Source organism: Anser cygnoides, chromosome 19 (assembly GCF_040182565.1).
Source record: "Anser cygnoides isolate HZ-2024a breed goose chromosome 19, Taihu_goose_T2T_genome, whole genome shotgun sequence".
Classification (NCBI taxonomy): Eukaryota; Metazoa; Chordata; class Aves; order Anseriformes; family Anatidae; genus Anser; species Anser cygnoides.
The window spans coordinates 12,878,656-12,903,506 of record NC_089891.1 but is presented as its reverse complement, the minus strand read 5'-3'; the positions used below and the strand labels follow the sequence as shown (position 1 = coordinate 12,903,506).

Sequence of the window (24,851 nt, the reverse complement as noted above, 5' to 3'; positions counted from 1 at the left end):
CAAAAGGGACTGGAGAATTTGAAATTTTAGCTTCAAAGACAAGAGGACAGTGTAGTGTTGAAAAGCACATTTCAGAGCTGCTTGACAGACTTTGAAGCAAGCATATTTGCGAGTGAGAGTCAGAAGATGGAGAGGAATAGAGAGAACTCAGACTAAAGCCTACAGAGTTTCCAGAGAAAGTAAGCAGGAATATGGAGGACCTTTTGAACAAGCAATTGGAGAAAATCTAACAGGAACAGGTGAGAACAAAACCTTGAGGTCAAAAGAGGATTTGTTTACAGAACGGTGTTCAACATCATTAAAAGCATCTGACAGGCTGAGAGGGGACAGAGTTACAACACTCATTCTGAGCTTCAGCTGCGAGAAAGTCACTGGGAACTTTGAAGAGAACAGTTTCAGTGCAAGTGTCAAATTCGCCTTTAAAGTCTAGGGTGAAATTTGAAAACTAGACAGTGACTGTAGCAAGTACATTTGGTAAACTTGGGAAGGAAAGGGAAGAGAATAAACAGCTTGCCAAATGGCAACACAAACTTGTTTAATTTTTCCCCAATGTTTTGCTAGTAACCCATGTTTCAGCACAGCAAAACAAAAAACGGAGGAAGCCTTATGAGTTTTACACTGAATTCAGGACAAGATGAATGCTGGGATGATTACATCTCCTCTAGGAATCAGTAACACAGTCTGAGATCTGCTCTTCTAAACATTCATTAGCTCGTTTAGCACTGTTCAGCTCATATACTGTTTAACAGTGTCAAAGGCAGTCATGTTCCCTGGGGAAAAAAAAAAAAAGATCTCAAGTAACATACCCCAGTTTTTAGAGGGCTTTGATAAAAAAAAAAAATGCCATATCCTGAACTGAAACACAGCCAGAGAAATACCAATGCAAGAGTCCCAAATGACATATCATCACAAGCAACTGAGAGGCTCCGTTTTACACTAACTGAAACTTTACAGCAAGGGGCTTCACAGCTATATAAAATGAATTCCAATAGCCCTGACAGAATTGATGCAGCTTCATAAAGTACAATACCAACACAACACAAAGCTCTGTTGACTTAAGCATCAACATGCAAAAGAACTTCCCTGAGGCAGAACAAATAGCATACTTGCACATCCACACAGAGAAGCAACAAACATGGTTCAGAACTATCTTTCTTAAGTTACTGAACACCTAACCAACTATTATCAAGTCTAAGAAGACTATATGCGCAACTTGCAATTCACTAATGCTTCCTAGCCACCGAATTTTAACATGCAATTTCAGAGTGCATTAATCAAAAATGTCAAAAAATAACTCTGGATGTTCAATTATAAAGTTCTTAAACATCTGCATATGGTGATAGAAAAAAAAATGGGATTAGGCCTTTCCAACTTATAATGTGAATGTCCACATTCATTAGCAGGTGCTCATGCAGCTTCTACATATTCTTCAGACAATTTCTACCAAAAATCCCCATGGCAACAAGAAGAAAGCAACAAGGAACTTCCAAAATGAATACACTGAAGTCACAAGGAAAAAATCTAGCAGCTGAACAAGAGATTGAGGACAGCAGAGAACCTCAGATGTAATCTCTATCTTTTAGAGAATATTCAGACTTCTTTCCCAAGATGTCTACCTCTACATTTTCCCAATTATCTGACCTGTCTAAAGAAGAGTTTTAAAAAAATCCCTATTAGATAGAATCTAGTGTTTCTAGTCAACTATGGTTGCTTGAATCCACAAAAATCAGCCTTATTCAAAAGCCTATGAAGGACATAAGACTAACAGAACAACAAAAGCGTTCTTTCAATCTGTTTTCATTTGTCCCCACCAAAATCTGCATCCTTCCCCCAAGAAATAAAAATAGACACCACACACTCAAGTAATCTACAGTGTTTTCCCTGGAGGAATGTGTTTGTAATCTGCCACAACTCCTGCCAGTCCTTGCAGGACTGCATATTGTGATCTGCTGGAGACAGGAATTTTTCTAATAAAGGAATCAGTCGCATCATCAACAACTAGCCAACAAAACTAAGTAGTTTCATACTACCATTAACATGACCTCCTGATTTCTTCCGTGCTGAATACAGGCCTTAGATTTTTCTCAGCTACAGCAGAGTGATGACAGCTGACATCACCATTCCGTAAGAATCCAGCCCTGAAATTCAGACTGCCAGTTGCATCAGTTTTTTGGGCAACAGTTCAAAGCTAAGTATGTCACGGAAGTCACATTCAGTCCATTAGAAAAAGTCTTTCTAAAAAATCCCAGCCTCTATATAAAATAATAGGAGATAATAAAATAATAGGAGATAATTGGCACTGGCCTAAGTTTACAAGCATATAAGCAAAATGTCAATAACTTTATCATTAGAACTGTACCGATAGCACCCCTAGATCACCTGCCATTACATCATTTTTACCACATAAAATGTTTATGCTCATTAACATCTACACATTGTTTTAAAAGTTCTGCCTCCAGCTGTTAGAATGATGTGCATTAAAAGATTTAAGTCTCCTAAACTTGACAACAACTCCTACAGAACAAAGCATCCATAAGTCCTTTGCAAATAATAATAAATAGGAACATTAGACCAATGCTAAACACAGCACATGTCAGAGAAAACTATAAAGCTGTGTGAACATATCATGAATTCTTTAAGAATTTCAGATTTTAGTTGAAGCTCAGAAGCAAGCTACAGTAACAGAAATAAGGAAAGGGAACTAACTCAACTGCTGAGCAAAGTCATCGGTGATCTTTAACATCTTATACATTTACGTCTATTAAGTTTTCCAGCTCCCTAAAAGATCCCCTTACCCTCCAACACATAGCTGGAACTCCACCACCATACGGACCGTAAGCAAAGACTTCCAGCTCCTAATTTCCTACTTCCATTTTTCCACCACGCCTCCACTATTCTTCAGGTGGCCTTCCACTCGTGCATTTTGATCAAGCCTGAACATGCTCCTGCTCATTAGACATGACAAGATCATATCCAGCAGGTCTGAAAAACTAAACAAATCAGGTCACACTGTGAAATGAACATACCGTATTTCCAATTCCCACTTTCTTGCTAGAGACTGGCACCATCTCCAGCTTGGCATTGTTGGGTAGTCTGGCAAATCTCCACTGTAAAGAGAGATCCAACAGACTTCTCTGAAACCTGAAGAAGAATACAGTAAATGAAGACACCTGGAACCATCATATGCCACCTTCAGATCACTTTAGGGACTGGCAACAGTGCAACATCCCAGTCTGAAGCAAAAGAATTCTCCACAGGCTGGTTAGAAGCCATAGAGTAGGATGATACTGCCTATCAAAAAAGCTAAAAGTTGTAGAGGTCATAGATAAAACCCTCAAATTGTATTCCTACTCAGGTTTTAAGAGATAAACAACAACTGAATACCTATTCACATGCTGCATTCAACACTAAATAAAAATGTGTTTTACTGCCAGTGAGATGAATAATCTCTTGATTTTCATACTGTAAAAGTGTATAGTCAAAACACTAGGCAAGACGGAAGAGTCCCTATCAGTCTGTCAACTAGCAAAAGTGCGTGTGAGGTGGGGAAGGGAGCGTTTTCATGAAAGGTACACAGGATTTCAGCACGCGTCCCAAAAATGAATGGAACACAGCACTAGAAGAACCACAGAGCTTAATTAGAACAAAATAACTTTTCTAGAGAATAACCTTAACTGTACAGCACGGCCCTCTCTCCCCAGTGGTAACTGTGAACGATTTCCTCGTGTACTATCGCGCACCACCTACCTAGCTGTGGCAGTGACTAAAACAAAGACCAGCCTCAGCGAACAGCTGAAGGACCCCTTGGGCCGCTCTAAGACCGTCCACCCGCCCGCCACAAGAACGCCCACGCCGAGCAGCAAGCGCTCCCACGCGTGTTTCACACGGGCCCTCCCGGCCGCCCTCGGGCGCCGAGGCGGGACGAGGCCACGCTCCGGGAACGGGGACAGGCGGGCGACAGGGCGCCCGCACGGCCGGGCTTCAGGCCGATGGCGCCGTCCGCAGCAGGGAGGGGAGAGGGGCCGGGGCCGGGGGCACCGTGCGGGCGCCGCGCCGACAGCGCGGCCCGGCGCGGGGGAGCAGCCGCGGGCGGCCCAGGCGGGGCCCGGCCCCCGGGCAGCGCGGGGCAGGCTTCCGCCGGGCCCGGACACGGCGCCGGGACGGGGGCAGCGCAGCCGCCCGGCAGACCCCCGCGGTGAGACTCACTTCAGGCCGTACTCGCCGGGGCTGCCGCCCTGCTTCCTGCAGACCTCCTCGAGGATCTGCGGAGAGAACAGGGGCGTCAGGGGCCGGCCCGCGGCCCCGCCGCCGGCCGCCCCCGCCCCGGACCCACCTGGAGCAGCGCCGTGCCGGGCCCCACCCGCACCGTGACCCACCGCCCGCTGGGGGCCAGCACCGACACCGCGGCTCCCCCCCCGCCCGCCGCCGCCATCTTCCCGCCCGCCGCGGCGCTGGCTCCGCGCTGCCGGGGCGGGGCCGGGCCGCCCCCGGGCCGCCCCCGCCCGCAGCCCGCCCTGCCGCGGCCCCGCCTCGTCCCGGAGCGGCCGAGGGGCCGGGGCCGGCACGCGCGGAGCGGCTCCTGGCTCCCACCGGCACGACCGGGGCTTGGAGCACGAGCGGCACTTAGAACAAAGGCAGGGAAATGAGGTAACGCGTGCCCGGCGAGTAAAGGAGAGCGACGCGCGACAGACGCGTCTGGTGGCACGGCCGGTTTGCTCGGCTGCCCAGAAGAAGAGCGAGAAGGCGGAGGAAGCCCCTCTGGCCTTCCCCTCCATCGCACAGCGGGGGGGCCGGGGGCCGGGCCGGGGAGCGGCGCGGTGGCGCTGCGGGGGGGCTCCGAAGGAAAGGCGAGGGAGGCGCAGAGGGGACGGGGCCCGGCCCTGCTCGGCGCTGCCCAGCCGGGGAGGGGCAGCGGGCACCGGGGACACGGGAGGTCCCGGCCCGGCAGCAGGGAGCGCTCTTACGAGGAGGGTGACGGAGCGCCGGCACGGGCAGCCCGGACAGGCCGTGGAGTCTCCTCCTTCCTTGGAGATCTTCAAAAGGCGCTGGTCCCGAGCAGCCTGCTCCGATCGGTCAAGTCCTTGAGCACGCCAGCGCCGCGAAAGCAGCAAATCTTCGCATGCAGCGGGCTGCACGTGCGCCAGCGGTTCTTCACCCTACGCCGGCAGGGTCTGCTGGGGAGGCTGTGCGCTCGTGTGCTGAACGTGTGGCAAGAATCCTCTTCTGCAGGTGTCAGCTCTTTCCTCTTGAGCAAGCAGTGATGACGGTGGCTAAAGACTGAAAATACCTATACTAAAAGGAAGGTACTCCTTGGCAAAATGTAAAAACTATAGTGACAAACTGATTTCAGAGGGAAACTCAGAAGAGGGGAACATTTTACTATATGCCCATGGTCAAATGAGTGTCTACGCAGTGTCACAAATAGAACGCTAGTGGTAAGACAAATTAGAGCATCCCACTGCCTAAGAAAACTGATTCCTTTGGCCAAAACAAAAAGAAAGAGAAAAAAAAAAAAAAGGAAAACATTGAGCACCTTGCAACTAGTGTTGCAAACTCATCCGTTCAGATGAGGGTATGTACACTGAATTACTTCAGCTAGGGAATCAAGATTATCTTACATTTTGTGCCATAAAGTTTCTCAGAGATGTTACTTCAGTTATGAGCTTCCCCTTCGCTCTCAGCACCACCTTTTCAGTGTTGAAGGCTTTCTCAAAGTTAGTCAACTATAGTCAGCTTTGTTTGCTCCTATCATTAAAAATAATAATAATAATAATAAAAAAGTTAGTTTGGGTAACCACTGGAATTTATTTAACCGAAGTTGTTACCATATGTGAAATATTTCCTATACTATTTCCTATACTTCTATATGTATCATCTGTGTTAGGCTTAAGTCCGCACTACCACCTCTAGCTCCCACAAAAATGTCTGCCTTGCTTGGTTTATAAGAGAAAAATACCTTTTTAAGGATAGACACCTTTGTTAAAAATAACACTTACTCTTTTTTACCACATCAGAAGTGTACGAGAAGGGAAAAAAAGAATGGGAATTTTAACGATGGATAGACATCTCCTTGCTTATGCATGTAGCTTCCCAACTCCAGCCAACACCATTACTGCTCAATAAGATGTAGTTACAGTAATAAAGGATGTCCTGTTGTACAACACGTTGTTTAAACATAACACTTAAAAACATTTTTAAGTTTTTGCATTTGTTTTGAGTTTGCATTTGTTTTGAGTTTGTTCTTTCCATTCTGTTGGGAAGTACCATTGTCATATCACTTATACAGCTACTGCATTCAGGGTATTAGCATCCCAGTCTGTGTCTGGTGGTTAAAGTGGTTTAAGCTGGTGCATTTTACTTCAGCTGGGATGGACAAGGAGCATGTATTTGGCCAGTTACTACCACAAAACAGCTGGTTAGTAGCTTGTTAGACTACATCAACAGAATGACTTTCAATCGTAGGTCAATACCTAGTTGTCTGAGTGCACTTTTTTTTCCTCTTATCTAAGCAGCTATGAAACTTTCTGAATATAATGACAGCTATATACGGAGGTATTATGACCATCCTTCTTTTACTTGTCAGTTTTCAGCTTATGTAGTGAAGAACTTTGTTCATACTCTAACATTAAAGATTGCATAAGGAGGTTATGAATTACTGTCCTTTCAAGAATGCTCTTTTCTAGGGCAGAGACCCACATCTTAGAAGTGTGTCTTAACAGGAGCAGCTACACTGGCTCATACCAAAGCAATCAGTACACTACCTCTGACAGTGACTGGGAAGAGCAGCAAAGACTGTGCAATTACATTTTCCCCAGTATCAATTTCCAGTTTTAAGCAATCCATGCCTTCTGGACTTCCCAAGTTAGAGGTTGTATCTTTACATCTAATAATGTCTGCTGGATTTTTCTTACATAAATATGCTCAGCTGTGTTTTGAGCCCGTCTAAGCTTTTGGCATCCACAAGATCCTGAGGCAATGGGTGCCACAGTTCTGTTGTGCTGCATGTCAGAAGTACTTAATTATGTTTGTTTTAGAACTTATTCTTTGGTGTTCCCCAGCTTTTATTAAGACAATCACTAATCATTCTCCACTACCATCTCTGTAACATTCATAAGTCTATCAATATATTTCCTGTGATTCCCTGCCATTTTAAGAGCGTTTTGCTGTGTAATATAATGTGAAGAGGCATGAGGACTTAAGGGTAAGATCGTCCTGTAAACTTTCACATGCCTACAAAAGGGGCGACAAATAGCTATTGTTTGCAAGTTCTCAGTCTTTAAAATAAGGTAGAAACCCAGAGCTCTGCAAGTACTTAACACAGAACAAAAATATCCTGTCGTTCCACTTTCAATAGAAGGTATGAAGAAAAAGGAACGGTTAAAAAGGCTATGTTAATGTCAGCTGCTGAGGTGGAGCAGCCATTCAGTTTAAAAAGATATGTTTTGGTTTTCATGGAGCCCAAAAATTTGGTCTTGTTTCTGGATGGGGTTGGCTCTTATTTGATGTCTGAAAGAGGCAGCTGTTTCCTATTTTGCATCTGAGAGTGACACATCCCTTAAAGAAATGTTGCTCCTGTTAAAAAAACACCAATGTAATTTGAGCTGAAAATTTCCAAGTGGCTGGATTAGAGAGATGAATCTAGCTTTTAATGGCATATCATAATCAGAGAGTTGCATGGAGGTTAATGGTCACACTTCATATCCAGAGCCACTTCTAATCTGAAATATTTATCTGAAATTAGAAGAATCAGGAGAGAAAGAAGGGGGAGAAAACTACAACCTGGAGTTCATTAAAGTGCCACAAAGAAATAGGAACTCATTAGGGAATAGCTGAAAATATCTCCAACCATTCAGATTTCTGCCACTGTCAGGATCAAGAGCATGCCTGCAAATCTACCAGGTGAGCCTCAGCAAAACAACATCCACTGTGCTAAAAAGTGTTTAGAAATTGCTTTTTGTTAGTGATTACAGTGAGTAAACTGTAGAACAATCTTTCCCTAAAATCACTTTTTAGGCAGCCAGTTGTGCTTTGCATTAGGAAGATATTTCACAATATAATTATGCACGTTTACATTCAGTCACACACTCACACAGACAATAATGCATAAGTTTGTTTCTTGAAAAAGCATGGGGAAAAAAAAACTTTTTATTTTCTTTCAAATGGATAGGAAATTAACTGTGAACATCTAGAAATACTTTGCAAACAGTTCCAAAATATCATACATAATAGTTACTTATCAGAGTAATGACAATACTGTAAAGTATTTCTTCCTGTCTTTACTAATGGTATGTGCTACTAATTGTGCTGAGTCCCAGTAACGTTCAACTGGGTGCTTCCAACCACACATCACTTTGTACTAAGGCTAGGAAGGGACTATGTTGCCCTCTTGAAGTTCCTTTACCCCCCACCCACCACTGATAGCAGAAGAGATAGTGGTAAAGTAGCATGACCTTGCAAAAGTGAGATTTTATCTGTTGGTGAGTGGCCTTCTGTGGGGTAACTTACGTCTTCTTCCCTCACCATCCCCCTCACACCACTTTGACCAACTTTTGATCAACTTGAGACCCAATAAAGCCAAGGAACTCTAACTGAGCCAGGGCCACAGAGCTTCTGAGATCAGGTGCAAGAATGCTGGCTGCCAAAGGGAAACACCTGAAACACAAGTCCTTGCACAGGGCTCCTGGAGAAATCCTCTCAGCTTCTGATAGGGAAACATCAAGAGGTCCAGTCCTGGCAGAGTACTAGGGAACTTAAGAACTGTCTCATTTCCCATTGTATAGCATAGTTCAATACGCTTCAAAATACTGAATTATACTAGGACATACTGGAACATATTATACAGGCTATTTCATTTTGAGAGGCACTAAATCAAAACAGCATCTCCCTTCACATTACTCCCAATGGTTAAAAATCTCTTGCCGGCCTCCTATGTGCATCAATACTAACAATAAAAATGCCAAATCTTCAGTGTGTGGAGGAGGTGTCCAATTCTTTTGCCGCTTTCTCTGAGCTTTCTTCCCTATTGGGTGCAATCTACGTAGTGTGTCTCTAACCAAAGGACTAAAATTTAGTGAAGCCATTGCACTGATGGATAGTATTATACAATTATCTGAAATCTGCATGCACTCAGATGTTCCCTCAAATTCAGTGTGTCAGAGTTAAATTGTACCAGATTTAAATGTAGAATTTTCTAGAAGTTAGAAAGTAGTCTCTCATGCCATACCCTGACAATCTTACGCTCTTCTAACAGTCCCCTTCCTCCTTCATGACAGAAGTAATACGAACATTTGTCTGGACTTTGGAAGGATGACAAGTAAGACTACTCTGAAAGAAACCCTCCTCCTGAGTTATCTGAAACGAGAGATACAGGAAAGCTGGAGGGAGCCCTGTAAAGCCAAGACAGGAATTATTTAACTTCTTAGCTTCCCCTCTTTGGACAAAAGCCCAAAGATCTGCAACGTTAACATGTGCTTCTCTGCCCTAAGGTTTGTTCAGTGTCACCCATGAATGCATCAGCTGGTGCGACGTGTTACAGAGTCCAGTAACTCCAGATCTGCCCAACGAGATGGAACACGAACATCAAGAACATAAGCCCATCAGTGTGACAAATGGCACCCTTTTCTCTTAAGAAAGTAGGGTGAAGTTTAGCAACATTATCTGTCCCATTTTCTTGCTGTAGCTAGTGGAGCGTGAGCTCCTGGAGTTGTTTATGCCAACTACTCCAGAGATCCCGAAGCACTCAGGACCTACAGATTAACATCTTCAGACGCTGTGCAAACTAACCAGCTGCACCTCTGCTCTGGCAGCCTTGCAAATTCTCTAACTTGCTGTGGCTGGTCCTAGGGACCAATTGCTCACACTTATCGTGGCCAGTGCGGAAGGGATCTTAAAGGTGGTGCAGTAAAAGATACAGTGATGCAGAATTGTGCTGGGCCCAAAAATGTACTGGGGGGTGAACGCGGCATGTGAGTGGAGGGTTACCTTCAGTTTAACGTTTTTTCCTGGTTTAAGATGTTGACGGCACTATCAGCATTTAAATAAAACATTTAGAAAAAAAAATCTGACTGAGGACAGAGCTGGGATTGGGTACATAAGAGTAACTGAACAAGTAAAGAAAAAAAAGTGATAATCCTATTGTGAAATCACGAGCTATGCATGTAGAAAATTCAGAGCTGAGGATGTTTTAAAAGTCCAAACGTGCTAAGGTAAAAAATGTAGTTGCAGCAGCTGAACAGCCTTAACTCTTGCCCAATAAATAAATAAATAAACAAACAAACAAACTCCACTTATTATTTCAAGAATACACTATTTTCACCTTTGTGATCCCAGATGGGTTAAATTTCCTCATAAAGACAGCCTGTTTCCTTGTTCCTCTCTTGAGGGCTGTTGAATTGTAGAATCCTAGAACCATTACGGTTGGAAAAGACCTCCAAGATCACCCGGTCCAACCATCACCCTACCGTCAACAGGTGCTCTTGAAGTGTAAGAGCTGTCCGTTTGGATATCTAAACAAAGGAATTATTTAAAGTCTGCATTTCCTCGGTTTATAACACTGAATTCTGAGGTAATTACAACATCTCTGTGACGTTCTTTGCTCTTACAGTTGACAGGCGTCCTAATAACAGATACTTAACGTTACTTTCTGTCAGGGATTTTTTTTTGTTTTCCTTTAATTGCTGTAAATGTCATAACAGCGGAGAATAACCAGGGAGAGCCGCTAGAAGATAAGCCTAACGAGCCGCGAAGGGCACCAAGAAGTCCCTCGGAGGCGCTGAGCGCTGCGGCCGGCGGCGGGCGGGGCGAGGGCCCCGGGAGGAGCCCAGCCGGGGGCCGCCGCCCCCGGCCCCCCGCGATCCTCCCGCACCGCCCGGCTCGCCCGCACGCTTACCGAGTCCTGCGAAAAAGCCCTCTGCTAACGTCCCCTCTAACTTTAGCCGCGGCAGCTTCGTTCGCCTTTGTTCCCGTCGCAGCGGCGTCCCCCGGCTTGGAGCCACCGACGGGCGCGGAGCGGAGCGGAGCGCCGATTTCCCGGCGGAACGACGGCCGCCGCTGCGCCGCCGCTGCTCGCCGGCCGCGGCCCGCTGGGCACCCCCCGGGACGGCCGCCGCGGGGGGTGCGGGGAAGAGCGCGGCCCGGGGGCCGGGGGCGGCACCTCCCGCGGGTGGGGGGCGGGCGGCACCGCCCCTACGGGGCCGGGGGGGGAGGAGCCGCCGCCGCCGGGAGCGCGGGGGGCCGGGGGGGCGCCGCCGCCGCCGCCGGGGCTGGCACGTGCGGGCCCTCGCGGCCACACGGCGCCGTCGGGCGGCCCAGCCCCCCCCGCCCGCCGGCCGGCCCGGGCCGGGAGGAGCCGCCCCGTGCCCCCGCCGCCCTGCGGGCGAGGCTGGCGGGCGCCGCCGGCCGCGGCCCCGGCGCCGGCAGGGGCGGCGATGGCGGCGCGGCGCGGAGGACGCCCCGACGGAGCGGCCCCGCGCCGCGGCACTGGCTCGCCGCGTCGGTGCGGCGGGCGCGGCGCAGACCCCCCGCTCCCTCCGCCTCGCTCCGAGGGGGCGGAGGGCAGGGCAGGGCGGGGGCTGGCCGGCTGCTGCTGCCCCACGCGGCGCCCGGGCTGGCGGCGCCCCCGGCGCGCTCCCCGCGCACTCCGTGCCCCTCTGTCATGCTCGCCGCCTGGGAGCGGGCGGCGGGCTCCTGCGCCGGCAGCCGCGCCGCCGAGCCCGCGCCGCCGGCGCTGCCCTCGCCGCCCGCCGCCGACCCCCGGCCCCGCGGACGGCGCGGCGGGGCGCGGCGGAGCGCGGGCGGTGCTGCCCGCCGCCGGGGACTGGCTGCTGCTGCTGCCGCCGCGGCGAGCGGCGGGTGGCGGCGGGCGGCGATGGGCACGGCGGCCGTGCACCTCCTGCTGCTGCTGGGGCTGCTGCACGCCGGGCCCGGCGGCGAGGGCAGGAAGGGCTGGCGGCGGCGGGGTCCCGCGGCGCGAGAGCGCGGCGAGGCGGCGGCGGCGGCGGCGCCGGCCGAGAGCTTCCCGCTGGACTTCACCGCGGTGGAGGGCAACATGGACAGCTTCATGGCGCAGGTCAAGAGCCTGGCGCAGTCGCTGTACCCCTGCTCGGCCCAGGCGCTGCCGCACGACCTGCGCCTGCACCTCCTGCACAACGCCTCGGTCACCTGCAACGACGGCAGCCCGGCCGGGTGAGTCCCGCGCGGCGCCCCCCGCCGCGCTCGCCGCCGGCTCGCGGCGCCCCGCAGCCCCCGGCCCCGGCCCCGGCCCCGGCCCCGGCCCCGGCCCGCCGAGCGCTCCCCGCGGCCCCGGCCCCGGCCCCGGCGCGGCCCCGAGGGCTGTGGCGCCACCGCGCGGCGGCGGGCGGCTCTGCAGCGACAGGTGCAGCGCGCGGCCCCCGGGCGGCGCGGTCCGGGCCGCTCCCCTCGGCGGGCGCCAGCGCCGCCGGCCCCGGTGCCGCCGCCGCCGCCTCGCCTCCGCCCCCGCCACGTGTTCCGCGCGGCCCCGGCGCTGCGGGCGTCAAAGCGCCGCGGTCGGGCGCGGCTCCCGCTAACGCCGCGCCGCCTCCGCTCTGTTCGTCCGCAGCTACTACCTCAAGGAGTCCAAGGGCAGCCGGCGCTGGCTGCTGTTCCTCGAAGGTGAGCCTCGCGCGGCTCGGGCCGGGGCCGGGCAGGGCGCGGCCCGGCGCCGGCCGCCTTCCCCCAGCCGTCGGCCGGAGCCGAGGCCCCCGGCCCGGGGCGGGGCGGGGGCGGCTGACCCCTGTTCTCCCCGCCAGGAGGGTGGTACTGCTTCAACAGGGAGAACTGCGACACCCGCTACGACACCATGCGGAGGCTCATGAGCTCCAAGGAGTGGCCCGCGACCAGAGTGGGTGAGCGTCCCCCTCCGTCGTGCCGCGGGGACGGCCGCGGGTCCCTCCCTGCCCCGTGGGGACGGCTCCCCGGAGGCAGCGCCCGGCGGCCCCCTCGGCCCGGTGGGCACGCAGTCGCTGCCGGGCGCCCGCGCCTGCCCTGGCACCAGCGCAGCCTCTCCACGCAGGCGGTTCCTGCGTGAGTGTGTGCAAATAAGTATGCCTCTGCTCGCTCGCAGAGTCGTGAAAGCACCGATATGCCTGCGTGGCTGGCTGTGTGCTCATGGCTGGTAGACGATGCTGGTGTTTTGAACTCTCGCCAACATAACTGTCTTTATTTTAAATGTATTCACATACTTACAGACCTGCTGGGATCTTCATAGTCTTGTTTTTGTCATTTGGTTTCTAAAGAAAGCTGCTCTTAATCCTGTCGGAAGAACTTGGACCTCGTAATCTGTCCGTCAGGACGGCAGTACTTTCTTGCACAATGGGCTGGGTGGGTTTGCGTACAGTGGTACTGGCCCTATGTGCTAGGCAGAAACGGGGTGAATTGTCTGGGCCTCTTGTGTGGAGCTGTGTGGTTCCACCTCCTCCCCGTTTACAATTGTATAACGTCGCTGAAGCAAACACAGTGATTCTCGGTGAAAGCATACATTTGGGGTACACATAGAAGTGCTTTTAGCTTTTTGACTTTCATACATAAGCTGGAATTAACACCCAAGACACACACTCTCTGGACAACAAGGCTCCAGAGTCAGCAGAGAAATGCTGAGCTTTCCTCTTCATTCTTGGTGCTTATACTCAGCCCTTCTGAAAACTCAGACTTCTCTCATTCACAGACAGTGAATCCTACAGTTGCATATATTGTGTTTCACCTGGTAGGATCTGGTGTTTGGGAAAGTGCTGATCACCTTAAGTATGTGTTCATAGGTTCTGTTCTGTACTACAGAAACTGTACTACTGAAGCTTTCTAGACAGGCTTCATCTCTAACACAAATCAAATTCTGAAAGTCACATATGCCTAAGGGCAGATTTACTAATGTTCATTCATCTTCTCTAACCAATGTTGTACATCGTGAATGTTTGTTTTTTACGTGGTCAGAGATTCTGCATTAGACTCACACAGTTACTCTGAAGTCATACACTGTCATCAGTATGTTTCTTGTTTCTTTATGTCCATCTGCAGGAACTGGGATCCTGTCATCACAGCCAGAGGAAAATCCCCACTGGTGGAACGCGAACATGGTGTAAGGAGAGACAACTAAGGGAAATAGGTTTATACTCAGGCTGCATCTCCTGCTTTTGGGGCTAACAAGAGTGCTACTGAGACAGATTAAGACTAATGCCTACAAGAGGAAATTGTACATTTCCTCATTTGTTCTAGTTCACCTCTCTAACTAAATCGTGCTGGCAAGGTCTGGAGAAACTCAAGTTCAGTCTGCTTGGAGTTGTGGGGTGATCTAATGAAGAAAAACTGGGGATAGCTTAGAGAGCCTTCTCAAATAAATGAAGTGGCAAATGCTGTTGTGGGCAGGGGATGATAATGTATTATTGTACGTTTGCCAATTTGAGAGGAACATGGAGTAACTCTTTCATTTCAAAGAGGAGAAATGAAAAAGACATCAGTTTATGCATGCGTCTATATGTGAGGAAAAAGCAGAAGAGAGGGGATGTTCGTGAAGCACAGAGTTTCCCTGTGGCAGGTCACCCACCATATCCGTGGGACAGCTGAGAGCAAAATTGTAGCCCTCTGCTCTGTCCACCAAACTTAGTGCTCCAATTAGATTGAGAAAAGAGAAATTACTTGTTAATTTAACTCAGTAAAACTACCAGAAAATTCAAGACACAGTTGCAATTGTCACTTTGTGTGCAAGAAGGTATATTAAGCGTCTAAGTGGACAAGGAATGCTTCCCTTTTCCCCTCCCCAGGGTTTAATTTTCTTCTAGTTACTTGACCCTATCCTCACCCCCTCCTTGCATGTCTAAGGAACATCAGTACTCACACGACTCTTTTACAGATTCATCCCTTATTGCTCAAGTGATGTTTGGAGTGGTGCCTCTTCCAAGTCTGAGAAAAGTGAGTGTTACTGATGGGTTGTTGCTGCCACAGACATCACACATTAAAGGATATGGCCAGACTTCTGTGAAACAACATGAATGAAGAACAGGCTTTTCTTGCTGAAGGGCAGGAAAGAATATCAAGCTACTTCCAGATAAAACATCCTGATCTCTTTAGCTCAGTCTGTTTTGACATAGTTCAGAGCCACTGCTTGCAGAGATGTTACGCTGATGCAGTAGGCAAGGATTAGAGGAATTAAATTCCTTTTAGATGAATCCCCAGGTTCCATCCAGCACACAGCAAATTAAACGGTGTGGCTGAGGAACCGTGGTTTGTTGCGTGCAACTTTGGCTTTGCTAGTCTGAGAGGCAAGTGAATTTAGTTTCAAACTTGAATCAGGAGGATATCTCTCCTCATGTCAGCCTAAAGCTATCTGCAGGTTTCTTTGGAAAACAGAATAGTTTGTTTGCGTACAATCCTGTTTTGCATCAGCTGTCATTTTGATAATGCCAGAATTCTAGGAGTCTGCTTAATGGAGTCCTCTGCCAGGTTAAGCTGAATTTCATGCAAGTGAATTGTTCTACCTCATGTAGTTCTTTGGGTTTCCCAAGTTAAGCAGGACTGGTGTTTGGATGCAGTAACACCTGTATAAACACCAGGAACTTGGTCTTCTTTGCATTTGTTCATGAAGAGTTTTCTTTGAACAGAATGGAATTACTGCTGATGTACACTGCTGTGAAAGAAAAAAGTAGGCCTGAGATGCTCTGTGATTTGGCAGGGAAAAGGCAGGAGGTTACTGTTTTTCTTTGAGTTGATCTTTGAGCTCTGACCTTAAACCAGACACTTTGTTACTCGATGTCTCTTCACTAACTAGCATCAAGAAACTGATGACTTGTGGATACCAAAGTTATACTTTCTGTCACAGTAAGGACCTTTCCATTTTGTAAGTTTCTTAAGTTGTTCCTATGAGGCAGCTATACTACAGCAAACAGTGTTTTGGTGGTGCCTGGGAATTGGTGGTCCGTGCAAGTGTAATATGTTTTGAAATGTGGCATGTCTGAATTGGCTTTATGGACTGGGAGAAAGGGGACACACTTAGTTGTAATTGAGATTCCGAATATGTTCAGCATGAAGAGAAAGGGTCGCAGCACCGTCCTGGTTTGCTCTTGTTTTCCTTCTCTTAGTTTACCAGTTCCTGTGCACTGTTGTAGGAAGGCCTGCTTGTGTTTTATTTTTGTATTCTGTTTGCTGTCTATTCACTTCTTTCAGGGAAGTTCTGTACTGGGAGAATATTTCTTACTAGATCTGTTTGATACAGGTAGAGGAAATGGGCCTGCTTTTAGATTCATGATTCCTTCATAAGGTTCTTAAGCATTTGTGGAGAGGAAGTAAAAGTCTTAGCCTGGACAGAAAACAGTTTTATTGATGCTGAGGTCTCTGTTCCAGATGAATACGCCTTCATGGGAGCACTGATCATTCAAGAGGTTATAAAGGAGCTCGTGGGAAAAGGTCTTAGCACTGCAAAAGTGTTGCTGCTAGCAGGGAGCAGGTAAGTGTCTACGAGAGTTCCTGTGGTGAAGACAGGAGATCTCCACAGTAGAAAGCTGTTAGGGATCAGCTAAATTCCTGAAAAATTTCTTCTAGGAATATAGTAACCCTAATACAACAAACTCTACGTCTGTTCTCAGTTTTCTCCTTTGGGTGGTACAGCAGGAAATGATAGAAGAGTATTTCCTCAGCTTTTGGTCCAGGTACATTTATAAGAAAACAACAGGGTAAAAGATTTGCAAGAGGGAGGGGATGTGTTTATTCTGCCCTGCGTTAAAAATGCTGGCACCTGTGGATACACACCATGAGACACGTGCTGAATCTATTCACAAGACATCTGATTAAAAACTCAGATCTACCTATCACAGATGCTCTGAATCTTGTTACGTTGCGCTGCTGTGATACACTCAGCATATGTTACACAGGGGTGTAATATAGAAGTTGCAAAGAGTGAATTCGTCTCACTTGAGGTTCTTTCAGTTTTTTGAGCAGCCAAAACCCTTGCAAGTGGTATAAAGCCTATATATCTCCCAGAAGAACAAGAACTGGATTTTGTTTCTGAGGTACCAGATTGTTACTCAGAGCCAGCTTTATTTCAGAATATTTTGCAAAGCAAGGAAGTAACTTCGTGACTACCAACTGGATTGTCCTGTGGATAAAACCAGTTGTTTTGAGCGTCACTGCTGTAAGAGAATATATACGCTAGCCAGCCATTTAATAGCTACACCAGCATCATCACTGCAGTATTAAAATTGCTGTTACAGTGCTGGAGGAACAGGAGTGCTCTTGAATGTGGATCGAGTGGCGGAGCAGCTGGAGGACATGGGTTATCAAGGGATTCAGGTTCGAGGCTTGGCAGACTCTGGATGGTTCCTGGATAATAAACAGTATCGCAGAACTGACTGCATCGATACCATAACGTGTGCTCCGACAGAAGCCATCAGAAGAGGAATAAGGTACAATCACATGCTCTAAAGCATGCTTTTATACAGGATTAAGAGTAGGAAGATGTTCATAGAATCATGTTCTCCTCTATCTTCGTAGAATCATAGAATGACTTAGGTTGCAAGAGACCTCAAAAGATCATCTAGTTCCAATCCCCCTCCCATAGGCAGGGTCGCCAACCGCCTAGATCAGGTTGCTCAGGGCCTGGTCTTGAATACCTCCAGGGATGGGTCATCCACAACCTGTAGGCAACCTTTTCCAGTGCCTTACCACCCTCTGAGTGAATTTTGATCTTCCTGTATTTAGATACGTGAAGAGTATTTATTTATTATCTAATGTCAGTGGTTTTTTTCAACTTTTTTTTTTTTGAAAATAAAATCATTTCAAATATAGGTGTGCAAAAGAATGTGCAATTGCAGATGCCCTCAAATGCATTGATAGGACAACGTAGCCAAGAAAGAATGCTGCTTCTATTAAGCTGGAACTATAACCAGGACAGAAATATAGCATGATATGGAAAGACCATTGTTAAGATGTCATTATGACATTCGTTCTGTTGTTGCTTTGTCTTCCAGGTATTGGAATGGTATTGTTCCTGAACGCTGTAAGCTGCAGTTTAAAGAGGGAGAGGAATGGAACTGCTTTTTTGGATATAAGATTTATCCCACTCTTCGATGTAAGTATCAGAAGAGAGAGATAAAATGGATTCTAAGGTTTTCTCTGTATTCACAGCTAACTTATTAGCCATTCATTTTCCAAATTTTTTGTCTTCCTAGGTCCAGTCTTTGTTGTCCAATGGCTCTTTGATGAGGCCCAGCTTACTGTAGACAATGTACACCTCACTGGCCAGCCTGTTCAGGAAGGGCAGTGGCTCTACATCCAGAATCTGGGGAGGGAGCTGAGAAACACCTTGAAGGATGTAACGTAAGTCTTTCAGTAAGGAAAACTCACTTCGAAGAGAAGTATTTTATCCAGTATTCTAGCAGCGTTTCTCAGATCTCTGGTGTCATAGATTTGGTAACTATGCTTTGTCTACACCAAGAATCTTGCTGGTTTTATTTCTGAATAGGTGCAAAGTAATTTCCAGGTTCACAGTTACCAGTTGTCCTTATTAAGTACTGATCATAAAACACTGAGATAGCTGAGACAACAGAGGAAGAACTATTAATGTACTTTATTTGCTCCATGCAAGAGCAGGTATTCAGGAGTCTCTTGTAGTAGATGTGCACTGTTAGTCAGGATGGAACCCCTTTTCCAGTCCAGACAGGTTTTATGTCATGATAAGCTTTGCTGTTTCTAAAAGCTTTGTCAGGGCAGCAAAAATTCTACCCTCTGCCTAGTCCAGAATGTTCTGTTGAACAGGAATTAATTTGTCCTTCCAAGACAAATCTTAATCCATGTTTCCCTTTTTTTCTTTAGTGCTAGCTTTGCTCCTGCCTGTTTGTCTCATGAGATCATTACACGCAAGTGAGTGATTTTACAGATTCTATGAAAGGTCAACACGGAAACAGTAGGGGAATTAATCAGTTCTGATAACCTGACCCCTCTGATACAATCTGTGTGGTTTGTCTTTTCAGTCACTGGACGGACATCCAGGTGAAGGGGACATCATTACCCCGTGCCCTGCACTGTTGGGATCGGAGCCTACATGAGAGCAACAAAAATGGGAAAGCCCCTCTGAAAGGTTGCCCAATTCATCTGATTGACAGCTGTCCATGGCCCCACTGCAACCCCTCGTGCCCCACTATCAGGGACCAGTTCACAGGGCAGGAGATGAATGTGATCCAGTTTCTCATGCACATGGGTTTTGACGTTCAGAAGATGGCACAGCAACAGGGCCTGGAGCCCAGTAAACTTCTGGGGATGCTCAGCAGTGGTAACTAGGAAGGAATCCTCTGAGGGGCAGGGAGATTAGATCAGGAGGGGATTGGGGCCCTTCTCCCACACACTCTAATCTTCTTCCTTAAGCTCATGCAGGCTGGTGCATGCTCACCCCCCATGCAGGCTGAAACCTGCACACACCCACATGCTCCCGCACTCTTGCACACTTAAGATGTGTCAAGAAAAAAAAAAGGCGATTTCTTGCTTATGCAGTTTGACTGGAACTTGTTACCTCCAAACTCCAGGGATCACTTTTGGCCATTCACATCCTCTTCCTGTCTTACACAAGGCAATCTGATACAGGGAGTAGTAAAGCCATAAATAGCAGCAATGAGAACCTTCCCCAGATCTAGTACTTCCCTTGTCATGAATTTTACATCATAGACTCGATACAAGTGGTGAAAAAAGCAAGCACTGGATTTCTTTTGTCCAACAAGAAGCGAAGGAACATGACTTCCTGGAGGTCAGCATCTCATGTTATATCATAACATACAAACAAAGGACGTGTGCTAGGGATGGACACTCTTGTAATCAATTTACTTTCGTATTATTTTATAAAATGACTTTTTTATTACTTTTTTAAACTAAGCAAGAAATATAAATGATATTGTTTTGTAACATATTTTTTTTAAATAACGAAGGAACCTCTTGCTACTTTGGCAATGTGGACATATTTATTTTAATATGTAAAATGCTATTTATAAGGGCTGACCAGAGAACCATTCATATGTCTTTGTAAAGTTGTATATGCTGCTCATTTGGATGGGTTTTCCTTATGATCACTTGTGCCTGGGAGAGGGCTGAGGGTAGTAGTGACATTTTATATTAGTTAGACTTCGGTGTTCCACTTGCAATATGCTTTGTCATTGTTTCTGTAATGAAGAGTATATGAGGTCTAAGTACAGATACTTTCACCCAGCACCTGCTGTTTGCTTACTTGCACAGCGTTTTCAGCTTGAAGTTTGTGTTTTGTCAGGTATTCAGGGGCAGTGTATTTTAAGATGCAGAGAGATCTGGTTTTACAGCAAAGGCCACTATTCTAGCTAGAGAAATATTTGATTTGATCAGGCCATCTGGTCTGTCGTAGAAGGTATAGCATTTGCAAAAAAAAAAAAGAGAACACGAGTCAACAACATACTGCTATTCTACTAGTTGTTTGCGAACGCGCCCACCTCAGAGAACATATAGAATCCTCTTTGTAATGGGAGGTGAACAAGGGAGGGATCAGGAATGTGTGGCTGAAGCATGCACTTCCAAGAGAAATCTTACCAGATGAAAAGGGTAGTGCTATGTGTGAAATTTGTTGTCATAGGTGAGTAAAAAAGCAAAAACAAAACAAAACTCCAACCATTCAGTTACTAGTTACAGACTTCAGCAAACACTCGGGCAGTACCACATAAGAAATTAGCAGTCCTGCTGTGCAAGATGGGGTTTATTACACATTTAAGATTAAAAGAAGAAGAAAAAAAAAAGGTAGCTAAAGACAAAATGGATGGTGTTCCCGGAAGAACAGACATGCAGGAAAGCTATCGGTGGAGTTTCCTTATTATTAATATAGGGGTTACTTATACTTTTTATGTTTTATTGACTGGTGTAAAAGTAAAATTGTTCTGACTGTATTTTTTGTGGCGCTAAGTTGAGAGGCTTCTTCAGTACAGAGAATGTTTGAAAAAGCATATGGGAAGATGGGATTCCTTTGAGGGCTGGAGTCATGTGAAGTCAATCAGTATAAAGTGCTGGTACTTGAGTAGTAGCCAGAATTTCTGCTATGCACTAGTTTGTCAGTTGGGAGCATCAAGGGAAACTGCTGAACTACTACATCAGTAGTTCACAGAATGACTACACACAAGATAATGCACCTGTAGATATGGCAAGTGCCCCAGTCCGTCAATGTATTTCTACTAGGAAACAGTAAAGTATAAATGCCACTACTTATGTTAGCAATATTTTTTGCAGAGCTGACTGCCTGTATTACTTAAGCATTAAATCAAAGGCTAATTTCTAAGAGGGTAAGAATGTTCAGAGGAGATAAGTGACATCTATTTTCCTTGTGAGCAGAGGAAAAAAAAAAAATCCCTGGAGGTCAGTGATCTCATTTAGCTTAGTATGGCTCTGCAACAGTCTTTCAAAAGGTATAACAGGAAGCAGAAATTCCTCGGAAATATTATTAAGGGGGAATTTGGCTAATTTATTAGGAAAAAAAAAATACCAAGTGGTTGCCAGCAGTAGCTGGGAACTGCAATCTGTAACACAGGTGGTCATTTCCAGTTCTATATTTCTTCTTGTACTTGTGCAATAAATAATTTTTCCAAGCCTTTGTGATTCTGACACTCCTAAGTTCATCCCCAGTGACATTTGCTATGTGGAAGCCAATGTCAAAATGGGTAAGACTGGAAGAATTCAGTACCATGTGTTTGTACTCAGATCTTATGGCTAGATGAGATGCTTTCTATTAGACACCCATCATTGAAAAGTCGTCTCTATCAGGATCATGTGACTGATCCAAAATTAAAAGGCAACTAAGAAATCAAAAGCTGTTAGCAGAAGTGTCTATTTGCACTACGTGACTATAGTTTCCAGACTCAGACATAAGAACATAAGAAGACATGGTCACATAAGAAGTTTCATTCATAAGCTGGGGGGCAGAGCCCATACATCTGTTTACTACAGCAATGGCTGCTAATACACAGGGGCTCTAACGGTGTTGCAGCAGGCTGAGAGAAATTTAACTTTTATCCAGGTAAGCAGTGAGCCCCCCTTTATCCCTGGCTGAGAAGGATAGCAGATCTGAGCTAGTAATGCACACCAAAAACAGCTGTGATCCAGTGAAGACCATGGACAATTACTATCTGTCAGGCTTACTGGCTGGAACTGCATGCTAGAAGTGCTGCGCTGGAGAGAAGAAAGGTGCAGAAGGGCTATGATAAAGGTGCCCCATTCCGCTGACCAGCAATGTGGAGGCAGCATCATTACTATGAAAACACGTCGAGAGCGTGGTTGCAGCTGTGGGACAGCATTGCTGCTGCTGCTGTTCCTTCCTCGGTTCCATAGTGTCTGCTGCAGCTGTGGAGCAGCTGATCAAGACTTGCTCTCTGTGCTAGCCCTTGCTACTCCAACCTCATGGCAGCACAACTTTGGTGTGGAACTGGGGCCAAAAGTCTGGATGTTTTAGTAGCCGTGGTCTCTTCTGGGTTAATCAATTCTCACTTTGTAAGATGTTGCGATTTACCACTTAGGAACCACTGGTGTGATGCGCAGGCATGTGTGCTTTTCAGTACTCATTTTAATTGCAAAGCTTCCATGTCATTCACCAGCAAATGACTGTCTCTGGGTCTTTCAAAAAAAAACTGCAACAGCATGCGAAATGGTTCCCTGTTCAGCACAGCAGGGTCTCCAAAGAGCAGTGCAGGAATCTGACGTAATGAGATGCAAGAAGCTGTGGGTTTCTAATTTAGTACCTTCTATGTGATACTTGCTTACACCTTTCTAAAGTGGAAAGAAAATTGAAGTGCTTTGGAAATACACCTGTTAGATGCTGGGAAATCAGACTGGTGGCAGCACCTGGAGGCCCTGGGGATCCTCAGAAGCCAGAGACCTGCATGTTCAAACGCAATGCTCTGGCTCAAGGCAGTGGTCCAGCAGCTGCACTGCTCCTGTCCACTATTCTTTAGTGGCACCATTGACCTCTGCCAGATCTGCCTCACAACACTGAGGTCTCTGGAGTGGCACCAGTGCCTGCAGAAGCAGGAGCCGGGCAGCGCATCCAGCTCTGCTCTGAGCACAGGCATCGCCGCCCACCCAGTCACAGCACGCAGGGCAGCTGATGGCGTTGCGACCATCAGCCTACAGCACCTTGCAAGTGGTTCTCCTTGTGTGTGCCTTGACATGGAGCATCGCCATGCTCTGTGCTCATCACTGCATTGGTCTTCTGGTGAGGTGGGAGGTGATGCAGCAAGATGCAGCGTAAGCAATAACACAGTGTGCTAGAAGCTGTAAGATCGCTCTTCTCCTGTGACTGTGGGATCCAGTTACAGTCACTTGACTGCCATATAATAAGTATTTGAATAAACATTTCCTCACTGCCCCCACATAGCCAGTGTGGTACAGCTGCAGACAAGTGCTTCAATAGGGAGTGGTGGGGAGAAAGGCAGGACATAGAGGAGCTCCTGTGACTTAAGAAGAAGAGAGATGAGTGTGACTTCAGATGTATAGATGCAACAGAGCATCGCTGATGGAGTGCTGAAATTGCACAGGGGCAGCAAAGCAGGATGGCTGAGAGCCCAAAGCAGCAATAGCTTTGCCTTGCAACACAGCCCACTTAACAGGACATGCCACAATACAGACAGCAACACTGTCAGTAAAGCCTGGAAAAACCTCTGCTAGAGGTGAAGGATTAGCATCACAGAGAGTCAGGAAGGGCAAGGGTTCAGAGTGCCAGCTTGTTTGCCTGCAGCTCCTCGGCGCTCTTGCTGCATTTCCTGGTTGTTGTTATGTTAATTGTGATAATTCCACCCCAGAATGAATGCGGAGTTTCTACATTTATCACCAGAGGTCTTTTTAAGGAAAACGGAAGAGATTTTTGCAACAAGACAGTGAGGTTACAAGATGGAGTGAAAAAGCTGAAGGTAAGAACATTTTACCTTACCATCCACAAAATCTGTACTGTCCTCATGCAAGTAATTCCATAAAGTTAGCCCTGGCCTACAAAATACTGGCTGTAAGTATGGTAAGCTGCTGGAGTGATTACATTTCATGGTAAGCAATCCTGCTGTAACCTGTGTCTGTCAGAATTTGTCTCTTCTTAAACCACAGTTTGATCAAGTGATTTTCAGCAGCAATACCAGCTTAAACAGTTCCTGTACAGTCCCCTGGTTCTGGCTGCTGTTTATCAAAGCCACTGCTGCGTGGATACAAGCATGCTCATTGGCATTGTGAATCAGACCAGTGATGAATCCAGGTTAAAAATAATCCCTGTGAGGTGTAAGTTTTCTGCTGTTCTTTTTTAAATCTTAGTATCCTGATCGAGCTCACAGAGCAGCTGTGTAAGCAAGATGTATAAGAGCAAGGGAAGGGAGTGGAGGGGTGGAAACAAACAGCTAGAAGCTGGATGTGCTGCATTGCCACCGAAGCCCATGCTGTCCGTGCAGACGCTCACACATCGGTGAGCTTCCCAGCAGCAGGAATTGCTGTAGGGTGGCTTCCCAGGTGGGGGTCCTGCTCACCAGCAGACCTCACAGGCAGCCAAGTGCTCAGAGGGGGCATTCTTCCAGTGGGACTAGGGGCTTTCAGCCACTGAGATCCTTGAGCTGGCCCATGTGAGCCCCCGGTCCCCGCACGCATAAGGGCGATGCAAGAAGGGGCAGCAGCGTTCACCTGGGCAAACCCAGGCTGCCCCAGAACAGCATGCTGAGACTGTAAATAGTTTGGAGCAGATAGTCTCTTTTGTCATCTCTGTATGGTATCTAGCACTGTGTGTGGTGATTCATGGGTGAGTCTTATGTTGTCACATTAACACATGAATATGAAACAGCGATATTAAGCAGTTATTACTGTTACCAAGCACCACCTCTAGGAAG

The 24,851-nt window shown here is 47.4% G+C and overlaps 2 protein-coding genes across 9 annotated transcripts in view; one reads left to right on the top strand and one right to left on the bottom strand.

Annotated features, from left to right (window-relative positions):
• Positions 1–11,111, bottom strand: part of ASPSCR1 (ASPSCR1 tether for SLC2A4, UBX domain containing) — a 55,909-nt gene extending 44,798 nt beyond the window's left edge. For 2 of the 8 annotated variants that reach the window (XM_066980397.1, XM_066980399.1), the window contains exons 1-3: positions 4,334–4,483; positions 4,207–4,262; positions 3,027–3,141 (exon numbers count right to left, since the gene is read on the bottom strand). In XM_066980397.1, the coding sequence (XP_066836498.1) occupies positions 3,027–3,141; positions 4,207–4,262; positions 4,334–4,432 (270 nt within the window). In that variant the 5' untranslated portion in view covers positions 4,433–4,483. Of the gene's footprint in view, positions 1–2,795; positions 2,823–3,026; positions 3,142–4,206; positions 4,263–4,333; positions 4,484–4,964; positions 5,099–10,888 lie in introns of those variants that run through there. The other 6 variants (XM_066980400.1, XM_066980402.1, XM_048050280.2 and 3 more) reach the window with 6 other exon arrangements.
• A 140-nt stretch (positions 11,112–11,251) lies between these two features.
• NOTUM (notum, palmitoleoyl-protein carboxylesterase) lies at positions 11,252–21,590 on the top strand. The gene is made up of 11 exons (XM_066980403.1): positions 11,252–12,183; positions 12,578–12,630; positions 12,768–12,863; positions 14,029–14,089; positions 14,861–14,919; positions 16,348–16,450; positions 17,214–17,405; positions 17,970–18,070; positions 18,171–18,318; positions 18,814–18,861; positions 18,972–21,590. The coding sequence occupies exons 1-11, from the start codon at positions 11,654–11,656 to the stop codon at positions 19,276–19,278; spliced, it is 1,698 nt and encodes a 565-aa protein (XP_066836504.1). The 5' UTR covers positions 11,252–11,653; the 3' UTR covers positions 19,279–21,590.
• Positions 21,591–24,851: the final 3,261 nt, after the last annotated feature.

Coding starts and splice junctions, on each gene's coding strand:
- NOTUM (XM_066980403.1), top strand. CDS start 11,654: ATGCTCGCCGCCTGGGAGCGGGCGGCGGGCTCCTGCGCCGGCAGCCGC. Junction 14,090..14,860: donor TGGTGGAACGCGAACATGGT/GTAAGGAGAGAC, acceptor ACTCTTTTACAG/ATTCATCCCTTATTGCTCAA. Junction 16,451..17,213: donor TTGCTGCTAGCAGGGAGCAG/GTAAGTGTCTAC, acceptor TTGCTGTTACAG/TGCTGGAGGAACAGGAGTGC.